Consider the following 25,833-nt stretch of genomic DNA (forward strand, 5'->3'; position numbering starts at 1 on the left):
CTTAGCTTTAAAAGAAGGATAAGATCTACTTTCTTATAAAAAATCTAAAGATAAGAAAGAAGACTAAAAAACTAGATTATATTAAAGTCGGACTATTTTTAATTAATAAAGTTAAAGGACTAGTTAACTACCGACTTAAGCTACTAAAAGATACGAAGATCTACCTAGTGTTCTACGTATTACTACTAGAACCTACCGACGCCGAAACTCTATACTAAAAAACATTCTACTTCTAACTAGAGAAAGAAGACGAGTTCGAAGTCGAAAAAATCCTAAACTATAAGAATTAGAAATACTTTATTAAGTAGAAAGAGTACTACGAATCTAATAATACTTAGGAACTAGAGACGAACCTTACGAACTACTAGCTACTCCTTAAGCAGTTCTATCGATAGGCTCTACTACGACTCTATCGAGAAAACTCTAGAAAGCAGAATCTATAGAACTATCTATAGTACTCTAAGTTAGAGGACTAAGAGCGAGACTAGATAAGTCTTTAGGAATAAAGAGAATACCTATCTACTCTATAATACGCTCCTCCTTTTCTATCTCCTTAAGCTCTTGCTTCTTAAAAGTACGACTAGCCTCTACTTTCTAGTCTAAAGTATCTAACTACTACTATAAACGTATCTCCTTTATATACGCTTTTATAAGCGCGTCCTTCGCCTAATCTAACTTAGATAGTAGCTTCTTATACTATTTCTCGAGAAGCTTCTATTTAGAATCTATTATCTATACGTTATACCTCTTCGCGTTACTAGTATAATAGTAGGAATATTTTCCTAATAAGATATAGATCCGATATACTAAGTTATTCTCTTAATAACGAGAATAAGACTTTATAGTATATTCTCTAAGCTAGTAGATTCGAATAGTATAGCGTTTGCGTTTTTTCGTAGATAGCGCGTTAGAAGAATTAATATTATAAGAGAAGAAAAGAGATATCTTTACTACTAGGTATAACGAGAGGAATCCTAAGGCTAATAAGTATAGAAGCTTAGAACGAGCTAAGCTAAAAGAGAGATAGTATTATAGTTCTAACTATTATAACTCCTTTTATCTAATTATCTCTTATAGCTACGCGGCTATACTCGGTTATAGAATAGAAGAGATCTCTTAAGAACTAGAGAGACCTCTCTATATATAAAGAAATAGATCTCCTACTCTTTTAATAGAATAATAGATCGGGTCTCTTATATATATAATAGACCTAAAAGAATATAGAGATTCTTCTTTATATATAATAGCGATAAGTATCGCCTCTCTAGATAGTTATCGTATATAACTTACTATTCTATCTTACTAATTAGAATTAAGTAACTCTTTCTACTTCGTTACCTTCCTCTAGACTACTTAATAAGCTTAAACTCTAATCGAGCTTAAGCTTCTACTTAGTAAGATCTTAGGTTATTAGCCTAGCGCCGATAAACCTAATACTTAATTAGTATATAACTAAGTAAGAATAAGCTACTAAAGTAAAGATAGAAGTATAATATATTAAAGAAAATAAGGTAGCTAATAGATAGCTCTAGTAATACTTTAATTAATTAATTAAAGCTCTAAAGCGATTAAAATAAGTAGAGTTAAAGGCACTACCTCTATAGCCTATATTTATAGAGTCTATAAAGCTAGTAGCGAGTATATAAGCTAATCTAGCTAAACTATTAAGAATATAATAACTAAGTAGGAAGGTAGTACTAAACCTTTAGTTTAGCAAGCTTAATATATAGCGATTATAATATAGTTTGAATTATAACAATCCATATAGTAATAGTTAAGAAACACTACCTCAAAAACATGCTAGAATTGTAGGTTTACGAGGTTCTATAGGTCACGTAGGGCACACTTCTACCAATCTCCGCGGAAGTAGGGTCGTGCCCAACATTCGCTCCGTGTCTCCATGGTCAATAATGCCATCAATGCACTCCCGTGCTGCTTCTGAGCTCCTAAGCAATCATTCGAACCTCACGAAGCAACTGAGGCAGCCCATGATAGGCGCCTATCGTGATCTTACGGCCTACAGGGCCTGCCGCTCGACGACGGTTTGATTCAAGGATTGAGAAGGAGCGCACTTGACGGACGCCATTATGGAAAGTGGTAGGAACGAAGTAAGTGTTTGGATGACTTGCTGATATAAAGTAGCATCTAGCGACGACGAGGGACGTCCAACTCATTTGCAGCCACATATTCACCGAGCTCATGCCTATCGAATACCGGAAGCTCGTACATCTGCCCATTGCTCGCAGATAGCTCAGCTCTATAAGGGTTGTAAGTATACCCACCCGGAAGTTCTGGAGCTCCATAATGGTGGTCGTCCCCGCGAAGTTCTCCAATCCCTGTGGCCTCCATTTCGGGTTTCAGCTCTGGCTTGTGATCGTGCCAAGACCGAATAGATGGCTTCTCGTCTGTTGGAGCAGGACTGTACGCCTGAGCTCCAGGTCGTGTCCATTTCTTTCGACGCCACCAGAAGATCCCCAAGGCTAGCAGAAGGACGGCGGCAACAGCTATTGCAAATCCTACTATAGCGCCGGTGCTAAGGCCTGGAGAAGATCCATCGAAAGATAGTCCTGGAGGCAAGATGGGGACAATATCTTGTGTCGATGGAAATAGCGCCTGCCCGACTGTGAAGTTACGTCTATCATAGTCGGCGATGATGTACGCTTCCTGCAGGAAAGCCCTTCCGAGTATGTACTGTGTGTCGTTTTGAGCTCGCTTGAGAGGGAAGTATCGCTGGCTCTGATTGTAGTACGGGGTGCTAACATTTAGGTCGAAAGCAGCATATGGAATGTTGATTACGGTATTGCTGGTTCCCTGGTCCTTCGAAGCGCCGATGGTAAAAGCGAAACTGGGATTCTGGGCTACTAGTCTTGCGTGAGTATCTTCACTAACGGTGTAAAACTCGGTCACATTATCCCACTCGAGCTCGAAAGCGGTCTCGAATGCTTGGCAGATCCCTATTGGAAGCCACATATGTGCAACCAAAGAGTTGAGAAAGACGTAGATCCCGTCTGCCAGCAATGGCGTACTGCCCAGGGTGTCATGCATTATTGACTGGAGTCCGATCAGGAGATCTCGCGATGGATCCGTCCAGAACGGGGCGCTCACACTTCCGGAGCTGCTCCAATCAATTCGGTTTGCATCGTAACCACCGAAGGTCACACTGCCGAAAACCGGTGGGCTCTTGTATACAGCACCAGCTGTGTATGCCCAAGTTGTGCTAGGAACCATGGTGTTGTTCGGGTCTCGCAGCGTCCCTAGTACACTTGGTATCGCGCCGGTCGTGTACGATGTGAAGTTTTGGCTGATCGGGCTTAGTGGTAGTGTCCCGAGAAAGAAGTCATTGGTCGCGATTCCCGCGACAGTCTGATTCTCCAGCTTAGGAAGCCCAGAATCAGGAAGGCCAAAGGAAACCGTGTCAAAGCCATAGTAAGCGTTGGCCGAAAGGCCAAGCTTTTCCTCCTCATACAGCACGATCTCATACAGGCCGTTGTTCTCCAGTCGGGATGTGGACCAAGTCAGCGACGCATTTCTCTCGAACGTGCCGCCTCGTGCAAAGCTACACTCCCCCGGGTCGAGATCCGGGTTCGCTTGTTCACATCCTTCGGTTATCACCGCCCAAATTGTATTTGCAGCGGTGGCAGATGTACCAGGCAGGAGGCGCACAACCTGGACTATAAGGATGAGCTACTGCACACGACAACATCCATGGGCACTCGCTTCTCACCGGGCGTTCCTATCTGCAAGTTGAACGTAGACCACCTTCCATCGTTGCCATCCCTAAGCACTGGTCAGACATGTGCAGATTGAGTACAGCATGAGACCTACCAATAGCCACTCGGGGGAAGAGACAGTGGCTTAGCCGTATCGTTCAATGCAGAAGCAACGTGCACGAAGAAGAGTGAAAGACATATCCTGAACATCCTCCTTGTAAAACTATGTGAGCCGACATGCGATAGGAAAGGATGTTGTGGGAAGAGATCTCATTGCGGGATCCTGGAAAGGGAATGTACAAGCCCAAAAAGCACAAACTGGTGGAAGTACTTGACAATTGCGGCCATCGCAGCCTCACGCCTGATTGCCAAGTTCATGGGCTTCATGGCAGAACCTCATCTGGAAGCATCTACACATCGCAGGCCAGCCATTGGCTCCGGATACAAGACGGGTGCTGTTCACGCTGCATGTTGACCATTCGTCTGCGAGCAAAATGCAGCCAATATCGACCACAACATGGCGCTTGCAGCGCATTTCAGATCTTCGACGAATAGGATCCGCATTTGAGCGTCTCGTACGTCGAGACTCAACCGCTCTTGCGTCTGGAAGCTAGCAGCCACACATTAGAGTTTCCCGCCAAGGCTAAGCCTCACGATCGTGAACAAGGCTGAGTGAATGAAATGGCAAGTCTCTACTCCATGTCACCGGAAAATACAGGAGATCTCATGAGTACGTATGCGAACTTGAGATATGTCAACCCACCAAGTTTTACGCAATCACGGTCAGAGATGCAGAAGATGAATAGCCACGAGGTACATTGCGCAGAACTTCAGCCTGCATGAGGATCGAGCTACTAAACCCTAATGACGAACCACGATTTCTCGGCCTCATATGCTCTGCTCTGCCATGCGCCGGCAGCGCAGGCGGCGTTTCGCGGGCTGACAGCCTTGAGAGCCTCGCAGTCCCAACACAGACGTGCCGTCAACTCCATAAGAGGGGTGTTTCCTCTCGCGACAAGGTTACTAAACTTTATGTGGCAGTCGTGACCCAGTATGACCTGGATGAGAGCGCTTTTGTTGCTTTTCTTGGCCAGAGGAGGTAACACTGCATCGCGTAAGTAGCGACTAACATCAAATTGTCACAGCTGTTGACTAGGTGCACAAACAGGCGGAGAGGATCGCAAAGACGATGAAAATTCTTCGTCATTCAGTGACGATGAGTCTGCTTACAACAACACCAGCCCAAATGAGGGTAATGAAAACAGTGATGGGGAAGCGTTGGCTAAAACCTGCCCAATCACTCGCGCAGACTGGCCCTACGGTGATCACGACTTCCTGCCGCCCTCCGCGAGTGGATGCGGTCCCGTGGCATGTTGCACGTTCACTCCTCTCACCAATCTTGTGATGACCTGGACCAAGATTGATACCATCCATCCCGTAACCGTCGGTGCGTTAATTGACTCCAAAGGGCTCTCGTCTTTGCTAACTGGGTTTCAGGCGCCGAAGTCGTCATCATCGACAGGGAGCGAAATCTGACATCGACGTCTACGGAGATCATCACCACTGCCATTGTCGTGGATATGGGTGGTAGAGAGACTACACTTGACCCTAGCCTCTGGAATAACAACGGGACTTTCGAGATCTCCAACGTGCCAACCAAAACCACGACCCAAATAGATCATTGGGGCACCGTGCACACAATGTTTGTATCACTGCATGCGAAAGCGCTCGACTACTCGTCACTGACCATCCTAGAAAATAACCGTCAACATACGTTGATCTGGCGACGGAACTAGAGTGGTATGGTAGCATCCCGATTGCTTCTGCAGATACTACGAGCTGCTTTCAATTCGATGGCGGTCAATCTCCAATACCGTCTCCGACATTCGTTTCCACCCCCGTGATGACTGTGGACCCGACGATTCCTAAAGGGTTATTTTATACTTTGTTAGGGGAGCACGGACAGCAGATTCCAGGCGGCGACTGGAACGCAGATGCCTGGAGGACACGCAAAGGAGAGCGCACAGAACAGGGCACAAGAGAAGCTCTTCCTTGTGGAGGTTATCTGGCAGCAGAGTTACTGGAGAGCTGGCGGCCGGCGGACTTGATCGTATCGGTGTACAGCAGTTGCTTCTGCGAGTACAATGTATACGCTCCTGCTTCTGCGGCAGAAACGGTGTCTTTTCTGCTGGAAAAATCCACAAGCTATGGTCGTTTGACTCCCAAAGCGACGGACTTACCCCTGGCAGGCCAAAGAAATTCCAATAATGCCGCAAGCGAAACTAGCAGACCAGAACCTGACACAAAGACCAGCACGGCGCTTGCCTCTATTCCAATCAGTACAGTCGGACAGCCAAGCACCAGGTCAGGTGAGCAGAGCCCCAGTCAAGCGTCGGAGAGCATCAGTACGGAAGCAGATGCGGGTCTCCTGCAAAACGCCGGCCAGCAATCAACAAGAACAGCTGAGTCGGCAGTGATTTCAAGTCCCATGGCATCAGGGTCTCCCGCTAAGCCATCAACTCCAGTCAAAGATACTGCAAGTGCGTCGCCAAGCGCTTCAGTATCAAATGCAGCAAGTTCTCGGATTGTTTCTTCGGTTCAGCCGTCAGTCACACCATCCTCGTCCTCACCAGAGGGGTCGAGAGGCTCTACGCCAACGGCTCAGGACAAGATTGAACCTCAAGACGCCCAAACTCAGTCAGACACTGCCAATTCGCTAGAATCAGCGAGACTTGAAACTGCGTCTCGGTCTGAGGCATTACTCTCGCTATCTTCGCCTCTAGCGGAAGATTCGACAGATCCTGCGCTGTCATCTCAGCGCACGACTCCGCCTCAGGGCGTCCCGACTGAGCCATCCACTGTCAATTCGCAACCTGGAGAATCAGCAAGCTTCAGATTTGCGGCCTCATCTGAGCAATCAGGAACACCACCCCTGTCTTCATCAGAGGTCTCAACAGATCCAGTGCCATCGTCTCAGCGCACGACTGAATCCCCGAGCGTCCTGGTAAAGCCAGTGCCTGCCAGCTCGCAATCAGCTGCAACGAGCTCGGACGCGCCTGCGGCCGCAGTGGTCGTGGCAGATGGCCAGTTGTCTATGGTATCTGTCGAATCATCCAGCGAAAGTGGTGCACTGTCGCAATCTTCGTCAGTCAAAATTGGCGACGTGATAGCCTCCGGAATTGGCGAAACCACAGACTCGAGCGCAATCGAGACAACCTCTCAAGATTCAGTGACTACCGAAGCCTCCCCGACTACACGTACCGTGGCGGATAGCAAAACATCGAACCCGATCAATACTACATCTCAGCCATCTCGAGCGTCAGAATCCTCGCAGACAAGATCTTCCACGTCCCAGAAGAGCACATCAAGGGCGAGTGCTTCACCTACGCGGGCGCCCCGCAGTTCACAGTCCTCAGAGACATCACGTGCTGCAGGCGACATCATAGCTTCTGTAATGGGAGTGACTAGGTCTACTGGTTCTGCAGGTCGACTCGGGAGCGAAGGATGGATGAGTATGGCGGTAGGCTTGCTGATATTCTATCTTGCGATATAATTTTTGTAAACCGAAATCAATAATATCGACGTGAGCTTCGACATTCTTTGTTGATGAGGAGCTGCAGTCATCCAGCAAGACAAGAAAGGGCGGATCACGTGCGACATGCCACGTGCGCCGCCTTCTCGACTTTCTCCAACATCAAGACCACACCTTCTGACATGGACATGCGGCCCTCTGAAACTTAGCACGCACCTCTGTTCGGCCAAGATGCCTTTCAGGACTGCGATGTGCGTGCGTAAAGGCATGCACGCGTGGCCCACCAAGCAATCGGCCGATAGCTACAGCCACCAAACGCCATTGAATCCTTCGCGATGGCCTATGAAGCCAACCACATGCAATGAGCGACGGCCGTTCCATAGAGACAACTGACACGATATCAAGCTGGCGAATTGTAGGCTGAGTGGATCGCCACAGAACTCTTTAAGATAATGATACTGCGTTGGTTATGAAGCCTGGCATTGGGAGGTTGATAGAGATCAGTAAGAGTAGTGCATTGCAAGCTAAAGCGGAGCAGAACGGAGAGGCAGCGAGGTTGTGCAGAATTGGTTCCGTGCTTCGTTGGGCTTCGCAGGAGGTATGGTAGGACTATGGGCTGCGATTCTGTAAGACGACAGCGGAGCGGCCTACTCAAGTGATGTCAGAAATGCTGATGGACCATGCTCGACATCAATAGCTGCACAGTCATTGTGGTTGTAGCAGATCTATCTCAAGCTCTCCTCGGCCTCCCACCGGAAAGCAAAATGGAAACTCGCTTCTGGGTCCGCGCCTTCAATACTGCGGTCAGAGGAATCTGAGCATATATTTGCTCGTTGTAGCTCTGCATTCTGCGGCGTGGTCAAGGCATTCAGTGTACAGAAGGAAGACAAGCAAACAATCAAGGTCGCAAGAGATGCTCAATCGTCAATGCTTCCGGGCTTCCATTTTGCTGTCCACAGCTACCTCCTAGCTCGGCCTGGCAATCGCGCTCAACCAACGCTAGAACAACGCTAGCCCCGGAGTCTGGACCAAAGCGCACGTGGTAACCCGCCTACACGGCCGAATTCTAACTTAAACATTGTCGAACAAGGTCTAGTTCAGTCTGTGGCTAGCTGAAGGACAACGCTAGCAAAGCGCCTGACTCGATGTTGACCGAATAGATCAGGAACGTCCTTTTCACTTCCACCGCATGCTTGCATGCTTAGAACTTATCTGGCTGTTTTCCCTTCTTGCAATCCGACGCGCCCGCAACCTCTGCTTTTCAGATGGCAGCTAATCTTGCTGGTATCGTGGTCGCGGCTGTTGCATCTATCTGTACGAATGCATTGTATGGCCCTCTCCTGTCGTCGTACTCTGCAGTCCCCAGCGTCCAGCAGTATTGCACATCCAAATATCCTGTGGCCACTGTGACAACCACATCCACTGCACCTACTGTCACGGCTTCCACCACTTCTATCGAAAACGTCCCTGCGGCAACTGTGACCTCGACCAGTACTAGCACTGTAGTCTCAACAGGTGGGAGATGTTCGATCCTTTGTGTCTGGCAATGCTAACATCAATTCATCGACAGCACCAACCGTCACGACTACCACGTTTGCTCCGACGGTTACAGTGACAACTGTTGCTACTACCACAACCGAAAGTGTCTCTACGCAGACCGCGTACACCTGTCCAGCTACGCCCAACAGACTCAAGGCTCGCGGGAATACGCCATATCCGAAATCTCTTTGTCCTGGTGCTACGACCTACAGAACGCAAGGCGGTGACACCTATGGAATATGTCAAAACTTCGACTCCTTTGGGGGTGACCTGCAAACCATCTCTGGCGTGGGAAGCGCGAATGCATGTGCAGATGCATGCTCTCGACGCGGCAGCAAGTGCGTTGCAGCCGTGTACAAAAAGCAACTCAAGAAGTGCTGGCTGAAGAGTCGAATTGGGAACGTCAGTAAATGCAATGGTGCGACCTTCATCTACAAGATGCCCAAACTTGCTCCATCTGTAACAACTACTCGCGCATCATCGACAACTACCAGCAAATCATCGACAACCACCAGCAAATCATCGACAACTACTCGCGAACCGTCGACAACCACCAGCTCGAGAAGCAGCACGAGCGCAACGACAAGCAGCCGCTCAACAAGCTCCGCTACTAGTACCACTAGTACCACGACTCCCTTCCAACCAGACGCCACCTTCTGCTCCTGTATCGCAACTACACCCACCTCAACAATCATCTCAACACCAACAACAACCCTCACCATCACCTCGCAATCCACAATAACGCCCGCCATAACAGTATTCACCACATCCCTCACAACAACAACCACAACACCCACCTCAACCTCCACCTCCACCCCAACAACAATCTCCACAGTCTCAATCTTCACCTCAACAACAACCGTCACAAGCACCACAACCTCCACGACCTCCATCTACCCCACCAACGGCCCCGGCCCCCGCGAAGTCGGCAGACAAGACACCTGCAACTGCTCCTACACCGTCCGCTGCGGCGTCAAACTCCCCCCTTCCATCCCACCCGACGATTTCGAGAGCGTCCGCGTACCCGAAGTCTGCCGAAACCAATGCGATCAAAGGACAAATTGCATCACAGCCGTCGCATTCACAAGGGCCGACGGAATTCTCATCTGTAATTACTATTATTCCGCAGGGTACGATACCAGTACAGGAGCAGGGCTTGTGCAAGATCGTACCGCCAAAACGTTCACAAAAGTACAAGCATCTTGTGGGGACTTGGGGGCACAGTGTTGTAAGAGTGATACGATAGCTTTGTTGCGTGCTGGGTGTTTTGATAGTTAGAAATGTTGGGGTTGGGTAGGACGAGTCTTTTTGGTTGGATTGTTTGCGGGTTTGCTGGCGCAGGGCGAGAACCATATTGTAGCTGCTCTACCCTAGTTAGGAGCAGCATGATCCAAGTTTCAATCACAGGACATTTCCAACTGTCGCCGAGCAGATGAAAACTGATAGACGTCACAATGGTCGATACCTCACCGGATCGACGGTTTATTACATGTAGACTACCAGTGAGAACAGACTCCGCAACACCATGCTCAAAAAACTACTCGCTGATAAAAAACGATGCATCCATACCCATGCTCACATTCACGCTCATGCCACTCATGCACCATCAACCATAACGTACAAACATTCCAATCTCATCAAAGAATCATTCGAGCAAAACAATGATCGATCGCTCGCTCACTCTTGCTCTTTACGCATCGAAGCCCATCTAGCATGTCAAACGTGTCATCAAAGACACTCCCATTCCGCAAAGACACACCACCTCGCAGATCGGTCCGCAAGCACAAGACCTCTCCAAGTACCCCTCTCTCCAATTTTGATTACAGTTTCCCAGAAAGTCGTGAGACCCATGTCTTCTTCCACGTTCTTTGTAACGTTATCTTGTTTTCTCGTCAATCGGATAATTTTCTGACTTGGACTTTGGATCGCCAATTTCGCCGGTTTCTGCTGCGCAGCAGTCATCGGATCCGAGTTCTCGGAACTATAATTACTGCCTTGATTGGAAGTGGTCATCGACACCATGCTCATGGCGCTGGAAGGGCGCGCATAAGGGTTCGGGGATTGAGGCCGGCCAGCTCCAGTGGTCGAGGATCCCCACGTGTCGGGAGAGTAGCGCGAAAGTGACGAAGGGTGTTGGCGTACGCAGAAGACGAAGGTATTGTTCATTGTCAGCTTGGCGCATTGCGGCTGAGACACGTAGAGATCGTGACGCTGAGCGTGGGGTGTCGGGTGTCGCGTGTGAAAGTCGTAGGGCGGATTCTGACCGGTGTGTGTCAACGGCAGAGCAAGCGCCATGGCATGAGGGTTGTCCTTGATGGAGTGCATGAGCCCTCGTTTACCAGCATAAATCTTCAGCATGCCTTGCGCATCATCACCAGGCAGAAGTGCCTTGACTGTGAAACGTTTGCGACCACCAGCCCATTCTGCCTGCGCGAAAGCTTTCTTTGTAATGATCTCACCACTTTCGAAATAGTCGCCGTCTGCGTCCTGTGCAAATGCTCGAGCTTCCGTCATGGCAACGACCTCGACATCTTCAGGCACGTGAACGTGCAGATGGGCCATCTCAAGGTTTTGGAGATGTAGCATACTGGTGTCGAAGTTCGCAAGCTCGAGTTCGTGCCGGAAGTATGCTGGACAAGCACACGGGAGAGAAATTAACACCTCATGCTCAACAGGTGGCACAAGGTGTTGCTGCTCAGGTAGGAGAGGGATATGCGTGTAGCATATTTCCATTGGCCTAGCCAGAAAGTACCACGACTCAGCGACTTGACTGCTGGCAGTGCTGTATGCTGTCCGGCGGGGATGTGTCGGACTCGCGAGCGCGCAGTCCATCATGCGCCATTCCCCATCCACAATCACTGCATTCCACCAATGATTTGGGTGAGCGATAGTGTCCAGGTCCAGCAGCTCACCGGGCGCTTTGAGATAGCCACGGATCACTTCTGCGTGAAGGCCAACCGCAGAGCACATGTCGCGAACCAGTAGTGCAATTTCTTCGCTGCAAGCTCGTTTCGTCTGGATAGTTCTCCGTGTATCAGCCTGTCCTTCGAAGTCATCTTCCCAGGTGATGCGCTCAGCGACCCAGGTAAATATTGCCCGCAGTCTTTGTACATCGCTTCGGTGCGGCCGGCAGACATAGTTCTGTGCCAGTGAGGCGGCATTTGTCATTGGCGGTGCGCTCTGTATGAAGCGCGTGCTCTTGTCCACCAACTGCAGATTCGGCAAATTGAAGTCCGTCGGCTCCGAGACAGGTAGTCCATCGAGGCCTTCGTCGCCTTCAACATATTCGTACAGCTGGTCAATGGGACGCATGACTGGAACGTCGTGCATCTCGCAGCGCTCAACGCGGTCCTCACGCTCACGCTGACTCAGTGAATTCGATCGATTCACATCGCGGCGCACTTGCATCCAGTCACTTCCACCTCCAAGTCCCATATCCTTGGCTGCAGAACCTGATGCTGTTTGCGGTCGGGAAGCTAAACCGCCAGCAATGCCAGTGGGTCCGTTCATCCCGATCATGCTCTTTGTTGGACTGCGACTGCCTGCTCGACTTGCTGGTCGACTGCCACTTGCGCTACCAATGGTTGACCGAGCATTTGCAGCTCCAGTCCTCGCAGTGGTCTTTGCCGTCTGTATCATGCGCTTGAAGAAGCCACTTCGCTTGCCCTGCGGAGAGCTGAGCCCACCCAGCACACCTGCGTCTTCCATTGGGTCCTTGGCCCAGTCTGCGACTGGTGTCAATGCTGGCTGATTGTAAGAAGCGTGGCTTTCGTGGTAGCTAGGACCTGAGATTGCGCTGCCGCTGTCCGTCATGCTCCTCGTGCTAAAATTGATATCCCCAGTCGACTTCGTGTGGCCCATGTCTCGCCTCTCTCGTTGACTGCCAAACCCAAACTTGCGCCGCGCCAAGCTGCCTGCACTCGTGGCGCTGAAACCACCTGCAGAGTATCCGGACATGATACTTCTGCTCGTCAGCTGAGTGCTCGTGCTACTCTGGGTCGCGGAAGATGTCTCTGTTGAGTTCGTCACGTTCGTCTTTGTCGTATATGTTCGGTCCAGAGTCTTCGAAGCCACATCATACGCTGACTTGCGGTGTCTCAATTGAGGTTGTTGCTGCTGCGTATGACCATAGCGGCTGTTCGACCCTTGACTTGACCCGCTACTGGATGTTGCGGGCCTCGACGAGTACTGCGAGTCCTTCAAGGGAGGTTCAGGCGCCTGCTCCGAGAAGGATTTTGCGTGTCTGAGTTGTCGCTCCATGCGCTCCACATACGTGTTGACTTTGGTTCCTTCTGTTTTGCTCAGTGAAGGGGTGAGAGACTTGGGGACGTCGAGATCATCATATAGCTGATGAGTCGCAAAGCCCAAAGATGACTGCGCGCGAGATTGTTCTCTTGTTGACGATCGGATCTCCTCAAATGCTTCAGGAGACCAAATATTCGGCGGCGACTTCTCTCTTTCCAAAGGAGGCGGCGATTGTGTGAATGAACTCATGTCGTGCAGCGACGACATAACATCGTTCATGGCAGCTCGGAGTGGCGATGGTGTCATATGGCTTCCGCTAGGTGAAGGCGGCACAGGAGTCTGGGTGCCATTACCGGGGTATCCGGGATGGACTGTGTCCTCCAGCTCGAGCGATGGCGCTCGGCTTGGCTGATAGACAACGCGGTGCGCTGGAGGAGGTGGAGGTGGAGAGGACTGCGGGTCGTCATCGAACTGGTCCGGCGAAGGCTCCCTTGAATACTGTTGCACGTGCTCATATGGCAAAGGCGATCGGGCTCTCGCATAATAAGCTGGCTCCTCGTACGGGGCAGGAGAAGGTTGACGACCGATTGTCAGTACTTGTGGGTAAGCAGACCCATCGTGATAAGTGGTGGGTAAAGGCGACCGTGTTCGAAGAGGCGCATGCTGTGCCGGTTGAGGCGAAGCCGCGCGAAACGATCCATAACCGGGGTGCATCGGTGCGGGTGTTGGCGTTGGGGAAGCAGAATGCGACACATTGTATCTATCGTGGCCGGGCTGAGGACTCCGTGGACGGCGCGACGCATTGTATCTCGGCACTGGTTCTGGGATGCGTGGACCATCGTCCTTGGGTATCACTGCGACGCCGTTCTGTCTGCGAACGGTGCCCGTGGGCGCCTGTGCAGTCTTCATGCTCGAATATGGCTTGAACTTGCTCTTCTCTTTCTTCTTCTCAACCTCGCTCTCCGGTGTGGCCTCTTTACTGTTGTCCAAGCTGCCCCGCTTCCCCAAAACCTCGTACGCCTGGTATGGTTTCCGGAATCCGACCTTGCCTTTGGAAATACTGTGCTTCGGCTGCTGGGTGACTGGCGTTGTGTTTCGACTGTTGGGCGCTGGCGTGAACGACTCCTCTAGCACGGTCACGAAGTTGGAGGGAAACAGGCCGATCGCTCGAGGATCGCGCCTCAGTCTTCCCATCCACCATGAGCCATCTCCCGCATTCAGCGCTTCGATCAAGTCGCCCTCGATAAAGCCCAGGTCTTTCTTCGTCTCACCTCCCCATGAATATGTTGCTTTGCACCAGCACGGAAAGTGAGGGAGGTCGCCGGCCATGGCCATATTCGCGATTCGGCGCGACGATCTGGTATGTCAATGCTATTGCAGGGTATGGTGCATGTCGAATGTCGTCCGGCGCGTGGAATCGACGTTGTTCTGCGTGGGTCTTCGCCGTTGCTATGGACCAGAAGCTCCAATTTATGCCGACAGATTATCTCGTCGCTGGTGAGTTAGTGAGTGAATGTGCTGGGCGGCTGTAGCCTGCTAAGTAGCAAGTAGCGGTAGCTTAGTTCGATGATGTTGCGTAGGGATGTGTGTATATGTTTCTGCCGAACAGTAGCCCATTGGACGATGTCGTCGCAGTCGTGGACAGTTGCTCCAGCCCAAACAAAACAAAGCGGCCCTGCCAAGCCGCGCCCGAAACGTGCATCCGGCATCCGGGGCTTCTTGTGCGCCACGACTCCGACTCCAATGACAGAGACGACATCGTCGCGAGGTTGTCTAGTCGCACGGCGGGTTGGGCTCGTCGCCCTTGCCTGCGCGCGACGGTGGTGTTGGTGAGGATGCCAGCGATGCCATGCCACACCGCTCACGCTGCCCTTCTCAACAGACGCCAATTCGCCGATCATACGCGACGACCGCGACGTCCTCTTTCTGTCGTCGACCACACTGCCGCGAATTGATCACGACCGAAGATCTGCTCCTCGGCCAGTGTCCTGCGGCCGCTGTTCCACGGACTCTGGCGACACCAGCAAGCCAGTCGCAGCGAGATGGTACCTGGATCACGGCGCACCACACGCTCCCCGCGACGCGTCTCGCAGGATCGTCGCTCTCGTCATCGCGGGGCTTAGCCAACACGCTGCATGCTGTTTGATGAGACGGATCGATAGTCCTGCAGAAAGGCCGCCCGTTGCCTACCTCGGGCCTCGTCCGCTGGCCGCCTTCAGGAAACGGGAGCGGCGTTGACTGTTGTCTGGCAGCAGAACATCTTGCAAGTCTTCTCTTCGTGGATGCTCGCGATCCGCCTTTGGAGTTCTCTGCGGACGCAGCACCAAGCGAAGCCCGCACGGACATCCAGATTTCACCCGAATGACATCGCACGAGATGCTCACCTTCTCGCCTCATGTACCACGCGCAATCGCAATATTTCGCGTGCGAATATCCCAACTACCCCAGTTGCATACTGGTGTGGTCGTTCTGCACTGCAGGCAGGCCTCACACCGGTTCGCCGGGACGGCACGAGGACGCTGTACAGTAGCGGTTTCAGCCTTGCTGACGGCGACCAGTCGCTCGCGTTCCAGCTGCGACGACAGCTCCTCCATCCCATCTGTCAGAGGGCGCACTTTCTGCACGAGCTGCGCCCTCAATCGATGACTGCATTGTGCACAATGCCGACCCGGCCAACACGCTGCGTACCTTTCCAAAGCCGCCAGATAAGTATCGCCCAGCACGTTTTCAATACATGTGCAGTTCCTCTTCCCTGTCACAATCATTTCTTCGCCCTGGAGGCATACCGTCTTTACCTTTGTCTCACGTTCTGACGTTCGCTCACCAATAACTCCACTACTACTACCACTACCATCAGTTGACAGAGACGTCATCACTCGAAGCACATATGCAATAACACCATGGACTTCTACGACGGCCCCCAGTATTGTAAGTGCTTCGTGCTAAAATCCCAGCATAGGCTAACGTGGGTAGCCCGGGACTCTATTGCGACGTTCGATAGCGAGCAAAGCATCAACACCGCCAGCTCAATCTTCAGTGTTGCCCGATCCAACTCTCGAGCGTCGACGAACACAGCCTACTCATCGCATTCACAACCATATGCCCAAGCAATTTCCTCGTTCGATCCGCCGCAACGAAGCGCGCCCTCGGGCTCCGCATCGCACGGCTGGCCAAGCACGATAGGTCACGACAGGCAACGTGCTGCCCAGATTGTCACCGACCCGCGACGACTTGCTCTATACACTGCAGCACAGCGAGCTCCATCGCAGGCAGCAGAGACGAAGGCGTCGCCGATTAGCCCTGCCAATCGTCAACATACACCATTGGCTGAGAAGCAAGCAAACAACAAGTTCGCTTGTTCACACTGCCGAGAAGTCTTCACCAAGAAATCAGACAGGAAGAAGCACTGGCACAACCGCTGCCAGTATCTTGGTGATCCGAGAATACCGGAAGGCGCCTACGATGCTTTCGTGTGTCCTCAGTGTGATCACGTCGCTCGGAACGAAGATCAGCAGCGGAGACATCAGAAAGTCAGTGGCCACAAGGGCGATTGGGCCCCGACTCGCTTGTGTGGTAAGGCTCGCTACACTTGTTCAAATCACGATACGATCTTTCACAATGCTCATGCATTCTATGCACACTTCGAGCGCGACAATTGCCCCCTCAACAATCACAGTGGCGGCAAAGATGGCTACAGGCACCATCAAGCCAGGGTCGCCGTGCTACTGCAAGAGGGCCGGGATGAACTGCACGAGAGACATACTCATCTCTATGCTGCCTTGATGGCGTATTGCAGCAATCTTGGAATGCGCGCGGATGCATGGCGACCTATTGTTCAAAGACTGCCCGCCGAAGAAGCTCTCTCCATAGCCAACAAGCTGGAATGGGGACTGCAAAATGCCAATGGATCAGCCGTCAGTCGTCTTGGCTTCACTGATGTGATGAAGATGGTAGCTCAAGCTGTACCTCTATCTGCAATATGTGACTTCAAGCACGAAGCTGCCTGGTGCGTGGGAAACGATTCACCGAGCCGTTCGATCGAGCCTTCCGAGCAACGCCCTTCATCGCAGCCACAATCCGCTCGCAGTGCGCAAAGGGGACCGAACGACAGTGCAACGAAGCCGGCATCAGCATCTGCACAAGCACACCCACGGTCGCAAGAGCGACAGGGTGGCGCAGGTTTTGCAGTGCACAGAACAGAGCCACTTCTCCGTACAAATGAGGCCGATTTTACCATCCCATGGCCCGAAGCTCGACGTGACTTGAATCACTCTCACAACGAGAGACGACCGGCTCAACATTTGCCCGATGCCTCCAGGCATTTGCCGGAGATGGAGGTGATGAAAAGCACCACTCCGGTGTTTCTGGCCGCAATGGCGCAGAGGACTGTGCCTGATAACAATCAGACACACTGGCACGATGAGGATGACTGGGACATCGTCGACCAAGTTTCGATGCCCACGGCAAACATCACTGCTTCCGATCACGACCATTATCCCGAGTTCCAAGCTCTTACGCCGTCTCCCACGAAGGACACACATTACGAATGGACAATTCCGGCGCCGCCCTCGAGGAAGCGGCCTATTTCAACCAGCAGTTCAGTGCTCCCGGATTCCATTGCGCGTTCAAAAGCGGGACCGAAACACAATCTTGCACTGCGCCCGGCATCTAAGGACTCCACTACGTCTGTGCAAACGACCGCAGTGCCTCAATCGCCCAGAACGAGCCAGCGAAGCTCTGGCGAAAGCATTGTTGGAAAGTGGTTCAATTACGCGAACTATTTCGAACAACCTGCAACTCCTACACTGCTACTGCCAGGGACAAAGGGAGCAGACTACAGCGATGTGAACAACCATCAGCAAGCTCCACAGTCCACCACTCTCCCGGAACGCAGCAGGACAGCCGGCCAGGCGGTAAAAGCTGTCTTCAGAAAAATGAAGACTCCAAGTGTGCGCGAAATCAGCGACGCTCCATCTGAGTCGACCACAACATCTCCACCGCGTGCTAGGCCAATTTCACGCTGCGTGCACTGTGGCAAGATTGATGATATCGCTTGCCTCACGAACCACATCTCAGACCGACGACAAGCTCAAGCCCGTCACAATCGTCGAAATGGAAGCATTTTGGATCCCACCGCAGTCGCCGAAGCGTTTAACGAATTTGATCCTACTTTTGATATGTTTGCGAACTATGCTGGATATTCCAACGACAGTTACGATTTTTGATTTCTCTACATCGCGGAACGATTAAACTTGTACAATAGAAGATCTTTGCGCCTGACTTGCAGGACCTCATCCCAGATTTTACGAAAGACACGACTTACTACTGTAACAATCTTGTACTATAGAAACTATGTAATATGACTACTTTCACTTCATCAATGATACCTTCTCTTTGAAATTGTTCACAAGCCCGGGCAACGCATTTGATGAAGCTGGGGTCGAGTATCAGGCCTAGTCTTTGGAGACAGCGAGACGCCACAGATGCACCGCCACAGAGACCCACTTCGAGGCACAGCTGAGCTGTTGTCTCATCCGGAACCCCAGCAACGATCCCGCGCATTGCCTCATAGATAACGAGACACGTCTCTTCCTCTTTCTCTCTACATTGCGTCCATCATACAACGCAATAGACATCAGCACTGAAACTTCCATCGACGTCCGACGCCTTGAATAACAGCTGTCCACACCACCAAAACATGGTCCGCAACGCCGCCTCAATGCAATCACTACGAAGCAGCTATCTCCCAGACCGGACCGTCGAGAGACCTCAATCGAGCTCGCGCCCAAACGCCTCCTCAGCGTCCAGCGCCGTCCCCGCAAGATCCTCGCCCTCGATAGCAAATCTGCTTCAAGAGGATGACAATACCATATCTGCAAAGCTGGCGGCTGCGGAAGCTCAAGTCTGGTCTCTCAAGGAAATGATCAAGCTGAAAGCGGCGGCGCAGAAGCAGCTGCAGCGACAGGAGCAGCGCTCAAAGGTGCGCAGATATCACGGGTCAGACCGCCAGACTGAGCAGGAGGCACTGCAAGAACGCTATAACTCTCTGCGAGATTTCGATATAGAGAGCTTTCTACGATCTCAAGAGCCCATGAAAGAGAAGAAGAACGCAGCATCTTACACAAAACCCTTTTGCGATTTCTTAACCGAAAACCCAACAGTCTTTCACGCCGTCGACGCATTGAAACAAGACTTAAAAAACGCCGGTTTCACACAACTTTCCGAACGCGATGCCTGGAAAATCGAACCTAGTGGGAAATACTTCGTTGAGCGGAACGGCTCTTCTATGATCGCTTTCTCTGTTGGAGCGAAGTATGAGCCTGGCAATGGAGCTGCAGTTTTGGCTGGTCATGTTGATGCTTTGACTGCGAAGTTGAAGCCTATCAGCAATGTTCCGAATAAGGCGGGTTATTTGCAGCTCGGGGTTGCGCCTTATGCTGGGGGGTTGGGGAAGACGTGGTGGGATCGTGATTTGGGGATTGGTGGGAGAGTACATGTGAGGGAAGGGGATAAGATTGTTACGAAGCTTGCTAAGTTGGATTGGCCTATTGCGAAACTCCCGACTTTAGCTGAACACTTCGGCCAACCTTCGCAAGGGCCTTTCAACAAGGAGACTCAGATGGTGCCGATTATTGGGCTGGAATCCGCGAGCGAGCGCATGGCTGCGATGAAATTGCCATCCCCGGCCCCATTTTCTCAACCACCACTCCTGGTTTCTAATCAGTCTCTGAATACCTTCGTCAGCACTCAGCCACTAGCTCTCGTCAAGGCTATTGGTGCCTCACTCGGCCTGGGGAGTAATGAACTCCACAATATCGTCAATTGGGAACTCGAACTCTTCGATACCCAACCCGCCACCGTCATCGGTCTCCACAAAGAACTGATCTCCGCCGGCCGCATAGATGACAAACTCTGCTCCTGGTCCGCTCTCCAAGCTCTCATCGAAAGCTCCAGCTACGGTACCGAGGATAGCTCCCTCATCAAAGTCGTCGGCCTCTTCGACGATGAAGAAATCGGCTCTCTTCTCCGTCAAGGTGCACGCGGTAACTTCCTCCCTATCACACTCGAACGCGCTGTAGGCGCTCTAGCTGGTCACACGCCAGGTTCAGATCTCATGGGACGCACATACGCCAACTCCTTCATGGTCTCATCAGACGTTACACACGCCGTGAACCCGAATTTCACCGAAGTCTACCTCGCGAACCACGCACCACATCTCAATGTTGGAGTCGCCATTGCGGCGGACTCAAACGGGCATATGACGACCGACTCGGTCTCGACAACCATCCTAAAGCGTTGTGCGGATAGAGTTGGAGCGCAATTGCAGGTCTTCCAGATCAGGAATGATAGTCGGTCTGGAGGGACTGTGGGGCCAATGTTGTCTTCTGCTATGGGGATGAGAGCGATTGATGCTGGCTTGGCGCAGTTGAGTATGCATTCTATTCGGGCTACGACTGGAGCGTTGGATCCTGGGTTGGGAGTGCAGTTGTTTAAGGGCTTTTTGGATGAGTTTGAGGAGGTTGATAGGGAGGTTAGGGATGAATAGAGAGGGTCTTGTGGCGGGATTTGTGGTCATGGAGATGAATGTATGAGTACTGAATCTACGATTTGTAGAAGTGAATATGACAACGTCCTGATCCGTTCCGCTCAACCTATACACAGTTTTCGTGGCGCCTGGTCATTCTCGATTTTCGCGAGCTACGCGCGTATCGGCCTGACTCTTGCCTAGTCCTACCCTGAGGTGGATGATGAGCTTCACCTTCGGCGTGTGGGCTGGTAGATCGTGGCCAGATCAAGGTGGTGCGACGGAGAGGTCGTTGCAAGAACCGATGAGTCGTCGTTACTTTTTCTTTTTGCTGCAAAGATCGCACACGTACGCATGCTTCTTCTTGAATTTACGCAAAACCCTGCTCCATGGTTCCCTTCACATCTTCATATCGATATAGGCCGGAAATGTTACTGATCTTCACCGTGCCTGCGCAGCGACACTAGCCGCCAGTAGCCAGTCCTCCCGAGGAATTGGCGAGCCATCTGCCTTAGTCATGCCATATCGCACACGTCCGTCCCATGTGAGTGGGAAATCCTCATAGATACCGTGGTTCCGAAATGCTGGCAGTATAACATCCTTATACCAATTAGGATTCATAGAAAGCTCTTCCCAATCCCAATGGCCCACAATCTCCGAGGACGTGACTTCCCAAACGCACAAATAATCGTCTTTATAGTAGGCGTAGTCTTTGTTGTATGGGTCTGCAACACCGTAGTACTGCATCTCGGAATGAAAGTCCAATGTAGGAAGCCCGGTTCTAAATCGGATACTTGGCGCACGATTACAGTGAGTTTTTGTGATTGCCAGCCATGCCGGGCTCTGATAGCGGCGTTGCGTTCGACGGCTTGTGGTGTCTTGGAAAAGGACATGTATGGTGTTGGCATATCCCATTTAGTCCAGTCGGCATGTCGCTCCAGGCTTTCCTTTCTTGCTTCGAAAGTGTCAAGTCGCTGTTCATTAGCTCTGGCTAACATGCTCCCATCCTCTTCTGGCCGACTTCCGGATTGGTGATCCCATAGTCGCATCAGCGGTCGGTCAGAAAGTTCGTCATGAACGTTCGTGGTGAAGTCGGGGTGCAGTTCACGCTCATTGAGGTCTACACCACACTGGGTAGGCGTGTACCAGTAGCGCTGTAGGCTCCGTGAGGCGGCATCTGAAGGGGGGGGCACTGTTCGCCCAGCAGCTCTTTGATTGTCTTGGGGTCGAGCATTGTTGATGCAACTTCGGAACAGATGGAGAATGATGGAGAGGTCAGCTAAAGGAATGGCATGTGCAGTTGTCTTGACTCATTGGCATATAATCTCTTTCATGTTCTATCGGCTTTCAAATATCCAATCCTGACTTTATGACTCCTCGCAGAATCAAGAAAAAAAAAAATGGCCGGCAGCATGCATCAGGGGCGCGGTTCGCAACGATGCAAGGATGCTCTCTGTCGAAGGTCAGCTGTCTCGTCGAGCCTTCAGCCCGACGGATCTCGCCCAGAGAAACAGTGTTCAGAAGCTTGGAGTTGTGGTGCCGAAATAGTGTCAGTGGAGTTGAAGGGGCGGGAAGAAGACTGGATAGATCATAGATGCATTCAATGCCACGGCACCCGCTTCGCAGCGCCACATGAGTCGTGCAGCATATTCCTGTAGCAACAGAGAATTTGGGTGCTTTTCATTTTCGACTGAGCACCGTGCTTGTGAGGGGTAGGGCTTCATGTGCAATTCCCTTGAACATCTTGGTGCTCAGCGATCCCTGTGAAGTTGGAAGCAGCTTCTGCTTCGCCTCGGTCGTCCTGCCGAGAGAGTTCATGCCACGGCACCAACACGGTGACTTCGAACCTTTCTTCTTCCCACGACTCACCAACTTCCCGCCATGACGGACTTGAGCATTCTGAAGCTGCACGATGCACGTCCAAAGCCACCGACCATGATTGTCTCTGGCCAGAACCAGAGTGCGGTAGTCAAGTGAGCGAGAGCAAGGAATGGACGTTGCTATGACGTTCTTGTGCTGTGTTCCAGCTGTGATCCCGCAGCGAATCACTTCCAAGATATTCACACGACAATCGCAAGACGCCGCATCGTGATGCTGCTAGGACGCCGTTCGCTCTCCCTCTCCCAGCATTCTCACCATCATGGCTTCGTCGACGACATACGATCTCGCGAAGATCGCGACGGCGGTGAGCTCAGTCTTGCTGAGATTGAGCGCGTTTGTGTTTCTGAGATGGGTGAGTTAAGCAAACGATGCGCCGGAGCTTGTACGGAGGGAGAGAAGCTGACAATGGATGCCACAGATACCAGGACATGTAAGTACACCTTGGTAGCACCTTTACCGATCACTCCGAGCTCATTCCTGCGCAGCACTTCCCGCCAATCATCTACACAACCTTCCTCACCTATCTCCCCACATTCTGGTACATTTTCACACATACTAGTCCTTGGAAAGTGATAGCGGACAATGTCTTCGTGACGGAGAGGCCAGCGACGCCTGAGCCGGTCCTGGATGAGAATGGCGATATTATGATTGCAGACGAAGAGCTGGTGGTCGAAGAGGAGATTGATCTCGTGGAGAAGAATCCCAGAATTCTCAAGACACTTCTCACTGGCCTGCCCAGTCCTTCAAGCACACTTCTGAGCCTGATCACTTTCTTGATCAATGTCTTGTTGGTGCTGTTCAGTCTGCACCTCGTTCATGGAGCACGGCAGTTCTACCCAGCCCACGACCTGTCTTTCGCTCGGACAGGTTATGTTTCTGATACTGGGGCAAAGATCATGGTCAGAGAGCCCGATGCTCACCTGTACCCAGTCACTGCATCCTATCGTTATGCTGACCCGCCTCTGCACGCATGGAGATCTGACACTTCTTGGAAGTCAGCTGGACAGATTGATTGGTTCGATGAGCGGACAGACTTCACTGATACCTTCACCTTGAAGGGACTGCACCCGGATACACGTTATCAGTGGGTGACCAGCAACAACAATACTGGTTTCTTCACGACCGCTCCCCAAGCTGGACAGATCTCAGCGAGAGCCGACAATCAAAACTTGTTCACGTTCGTGCATTCCTCTTGCATTAAGCTCAACTTCCCCTATGCTCCTTGGAATCATCCGCTATCAGCTCCAGGCTTCCAAAAACTGGCTGAAGGTCTGAAGGGGCTCAAGGCACAATTCATGCTGTTCTTGGGAGATTTCATCTACATCGACGTCCCCGGTGGCACTGGCTACAAGCTCGAGGATTACAGACGCCAATATAGACAAGTCTACGCGAGTCCAGACTGGCCAGCCGCATCGACAGAGCTGCCTTGGATCCACGTCTATGATGATCATGAGATTAGCAATGACTGGGATGGCAACACCACTGGTGTGTTTCACGCCGCGAACGATCCTTATGAGCATTATCACATATCTGCCAATCCTCCTGCGCATCGCAAGGGCGAAACCTACTTCTCTTTCACGCAAGGCCCGGCATCATTCTTCATGCTGGACACTCGGCGCTATCGTTCACCAAATGATGGCACGAATGGTTCAGATCCTATCACCGGCGAGCCGACAAAGACTATGCTTGGCCAACAACAATTGAGCGATCTACTCGGATGGCTTAAGAGCCCTGAGCGGGATGGCGTTCGTTGGAAGGTCGTTGTGTCTTCTGTACCATTCACCAAGAACTGGTGGTTCGGTGCGCAAGATACGTGGCGAGGATATCTTGGTGAGCGCCAAATTATTCTCGAAGCCATGTGGGATGTCGGTCTTCGTGGCGGCGTTGGTGTCATTGTTCTATCCGGCGACAGGCACGAGTTCGCAGCCACCTCTTTCCCGCCACCTCCAGAAGGAAAGGAGGAAATCATTGGCCTTGGACAGCTTGGTATCGGTGCCAATCCGCTCTCTCATAACCGCGATGCAGCACATCTCTCACCTGAAGAAAAATCAGCTCTTCGTACACGGACGAAGCGCTGGCCGCTGAGCGCTACCGTACACGAATTCAGCGTTTCGCCGTTGAATATGTTCTATCTGCCAATCAGAACATACACCGAATCCTCGACAGATGAGAGTTACGTCAGCGATGTCTGCATCAAGTACCTGCCCGATGGCAACAGCAAGTTCGGAGCTGTCAGTATCAGCAATCCCAAGAATTCGGATCAGAGCGTCTTGACGTATCGACTATTTGTGGATGGTGTTGAGACCTGGAGTTACACCTTGACAACTCCACCCGACGTGAGAGGTGGATCAAGAAGCAAGGACGCCATCTGGGGATGAAGCTAGACCTAGAATGTCATATTATTAATTGCTTCTTGGGGAATAGGAACATCTTGGCAGGTGTTGGTTTATTTGCTTATTCTCGCTGGACACCTGCTTGCATACGAGCTTGGTATCTGTAGCCAGTGAGCCAAAAAGGACCTCTGTTCTAGCTGCAGTTGGTTCTATATCCGACTTGTCGCTGATGAACGATCGTTTCCGTTCGCTCGAGACTAGAGACGACACAAAAGTAAAGGGGTCCTTTGCCCTGTGTCCGTCTCATCAGAGGATTGCTTGACGAATTCTAGGGCACCAGCCCCTTTGCAAGCCTCCCTCAGCCACGACTCACCGGCAGTTGTAGTTTTGTACCTTTCCCCTGTCTACGTCGCGCTCTAACGTGACATCCGGAGACTTTTGTGCGGCTGGAAATGTAGCAGCAGGTTTTCGGCACCAGTGCTTTAGCTTTTCGGCAGCGACGGCACGTCTGGTCTTGGTAAGCCGGTGGAGAGGAAGCACTTTTACAGCCAATGTAGGGCTTGTCTTTGCTAGTCACCATCAGTCTTTCTTAGGAGTAACCACTGGATCGGGTCGTCACATTGCAGCGGCCTGTCGGACCAAAGTCAAGTCTTCGGCCGGATCAGTCGACCGCTGCATTCGGAGTCGCAGCGGAGTACAGTCTGTATGCAGTTCGGTGCTCGCTGTCTTCCTCGGAGTCGACCAAATCCTCAACTCCTACTGGACTTGCGGTGCCTTGACGTGATCTTCGCTTGAACTCTGTTTGCTGACTTGGATGACAGAGTTTCTGGTGACTAACAGTAGCCCCGACAGCATCGAAGCGCCAGCCACTCTGGAGGCGGGTTTCGCGGGTGGAGCGCGTCAGGAACAGGCACATGCTTTCGACGAAAGATATCGCAACGGCTCGCGCTTGTCATCGCGCAGCGAAATCGGTTCGGTTTGCCGATCAACATGGAAAGTATCGTCTGCAGTCAAAGACCACCAACTCCGTGTTGTCGTGCTCGCAAGGCTGAGCAAGCAGGACTAGAT

The 25,833-nt window shown here is 51.6% G+C and overlaps 7 protein-coding genes across 7 annotated transcripts; 4 read left to right on the forward strand and 3 right to left on the reverse strand.

The window, feature by feature from the left end:
• Positions 1–2,145: 2,145 nt before the first annotated feature.
• Positions 2,146–3,920, reverse strand: RHO25_011048 (uncharacterized protein; the record flags this gene model as incomplete). Its single annotated transcript, XM_023602075.1, has 3 exons — positions 2,146–3,671; positions 3,725–3,777; positions 3,826–3,920. 3 exons carry the CDS (start codon positions 3,918–3,920, stop codon positions 2,146–2,148), a joined length of 1,674 nt encoding a protein of 557 aa, XP_023450599.1.
• Positions 3,921–5,114: 1,194 nt separating this feature from the next.
• Positions 5,115–5,506, forward strand: RHO25_011049 (uncharacterized protein; the record flags this gene model as incomplete). Its single annotated transcript, XM_065603355.1, has 2 exons — positions 5,115–5,157; positions 5,208–5,506. 2 exons carry the CDS (start codon positions 5,115–5,117, stop codon positions 5,504–5,506), a joined length of 342 nt encoding a protein of 113 aa, XP_065459427.1.
• Positions 5,507–10,509: 5,003 nt separating this feature from the next.
• On the reverse strand, positions 10,510–14,361 carry RHO25_011050 (uncharacterized protein; the record flags this gene model as incomplete). The annotated part of the gene is made up of 1 exon (XM_023602074.2): positions 10,510–14,361. The coding sequence occupies one exon, from the start codon at positions 14,359–14,361 to the stop codon at positions 10,510–10,512; it is 3,852 nt and encodes a 1,283-aa protein (XP_023450665.1).
• Positions 14,362–15,926: 1,565 nt separating this feature from the next.
• Positions 15,927–18,251, forward strand: RHO25_011051 (uncharacterized protein; the record flags this gene model as incomplete). The annotated part of the gene is made up of 2 exons (XM_023602073.2): positions 15,927–15,954; positions 16,000–18,251. The coding sequence occupies 2 exons, from the start codon at positions 15,927–15,929 to the stop codon at positions 18,249–18,251; spliced, it is 2,280 nt and encodes a 759-aa protein (XP_023450666.1).
• Positions 18,252–18,724: 473 nt separating this feature from the next.
• Positions 18,725–20,572, forward strand: RHO25_011052 (uncharacterized protein; the record flags this gene model as incomplete). Its single annotated transcript, XM_023602072.2, has 1 exon — positions 18,725–20,572. One exon carries the CDS (start codon positions 18,725–18,727, stop codon positions 20,570–20,572), a length of 1,848 nt encoding a protein of 615 aa, XP_023450634.1.
• Positions 20,573–20,992: 420 nt separating this feature from the next.
• RHO25_011053 (uncharacterized protein) lies at positions 20,993–21,298 on the reverse strand (the record flags this gene model as incomplete). Its single annotated transcript, XM_065603356.1, has 1 exon — positions 20,993–21,298. One exon carries the CDS (start codon positions 21,296–21,298, stop codon positions 20,993–20,995), a length of 306 nt encoding a protein of 101 aa, XP_065459428.1.
• A 1,393-nt stretch (positions 21,299–22,691) lies between these two features.
• RHO25_011054 (uncharacterized protein) lies at positions 22,692–24,810 on the forward strand (the record flags this gene model as incomplete). Its single annotated transcript, XM_065603357.1, has 3 exons — positions 22,692–22,784; positions 22,851–22,862; positions 22,918–24,810. 3 exons carry the CDS (start codon positions 22,692–22,694, stop codon positions 24,808–24,810), a joined length of 1,998 nt encoding a protein of 665 aa, XP_065459429.1.
• Between the last annotated feature and the right edge of the window lie 1,023 nt (positions 24,811–25,833).

Source organism: Cercospora beticola, chromosome 7, assembly GCF_033473495.1.
Source record: "Cercospora beticola chromosome 7, complete sequence".
Classification (NCBI taxonomy): Eukaryota; Fungi; Ascomycota; class Dothideomycetes; order Mycosphaerellales; family Mycosphaerellaceae; genus Cercospora; species Cercospora beticola.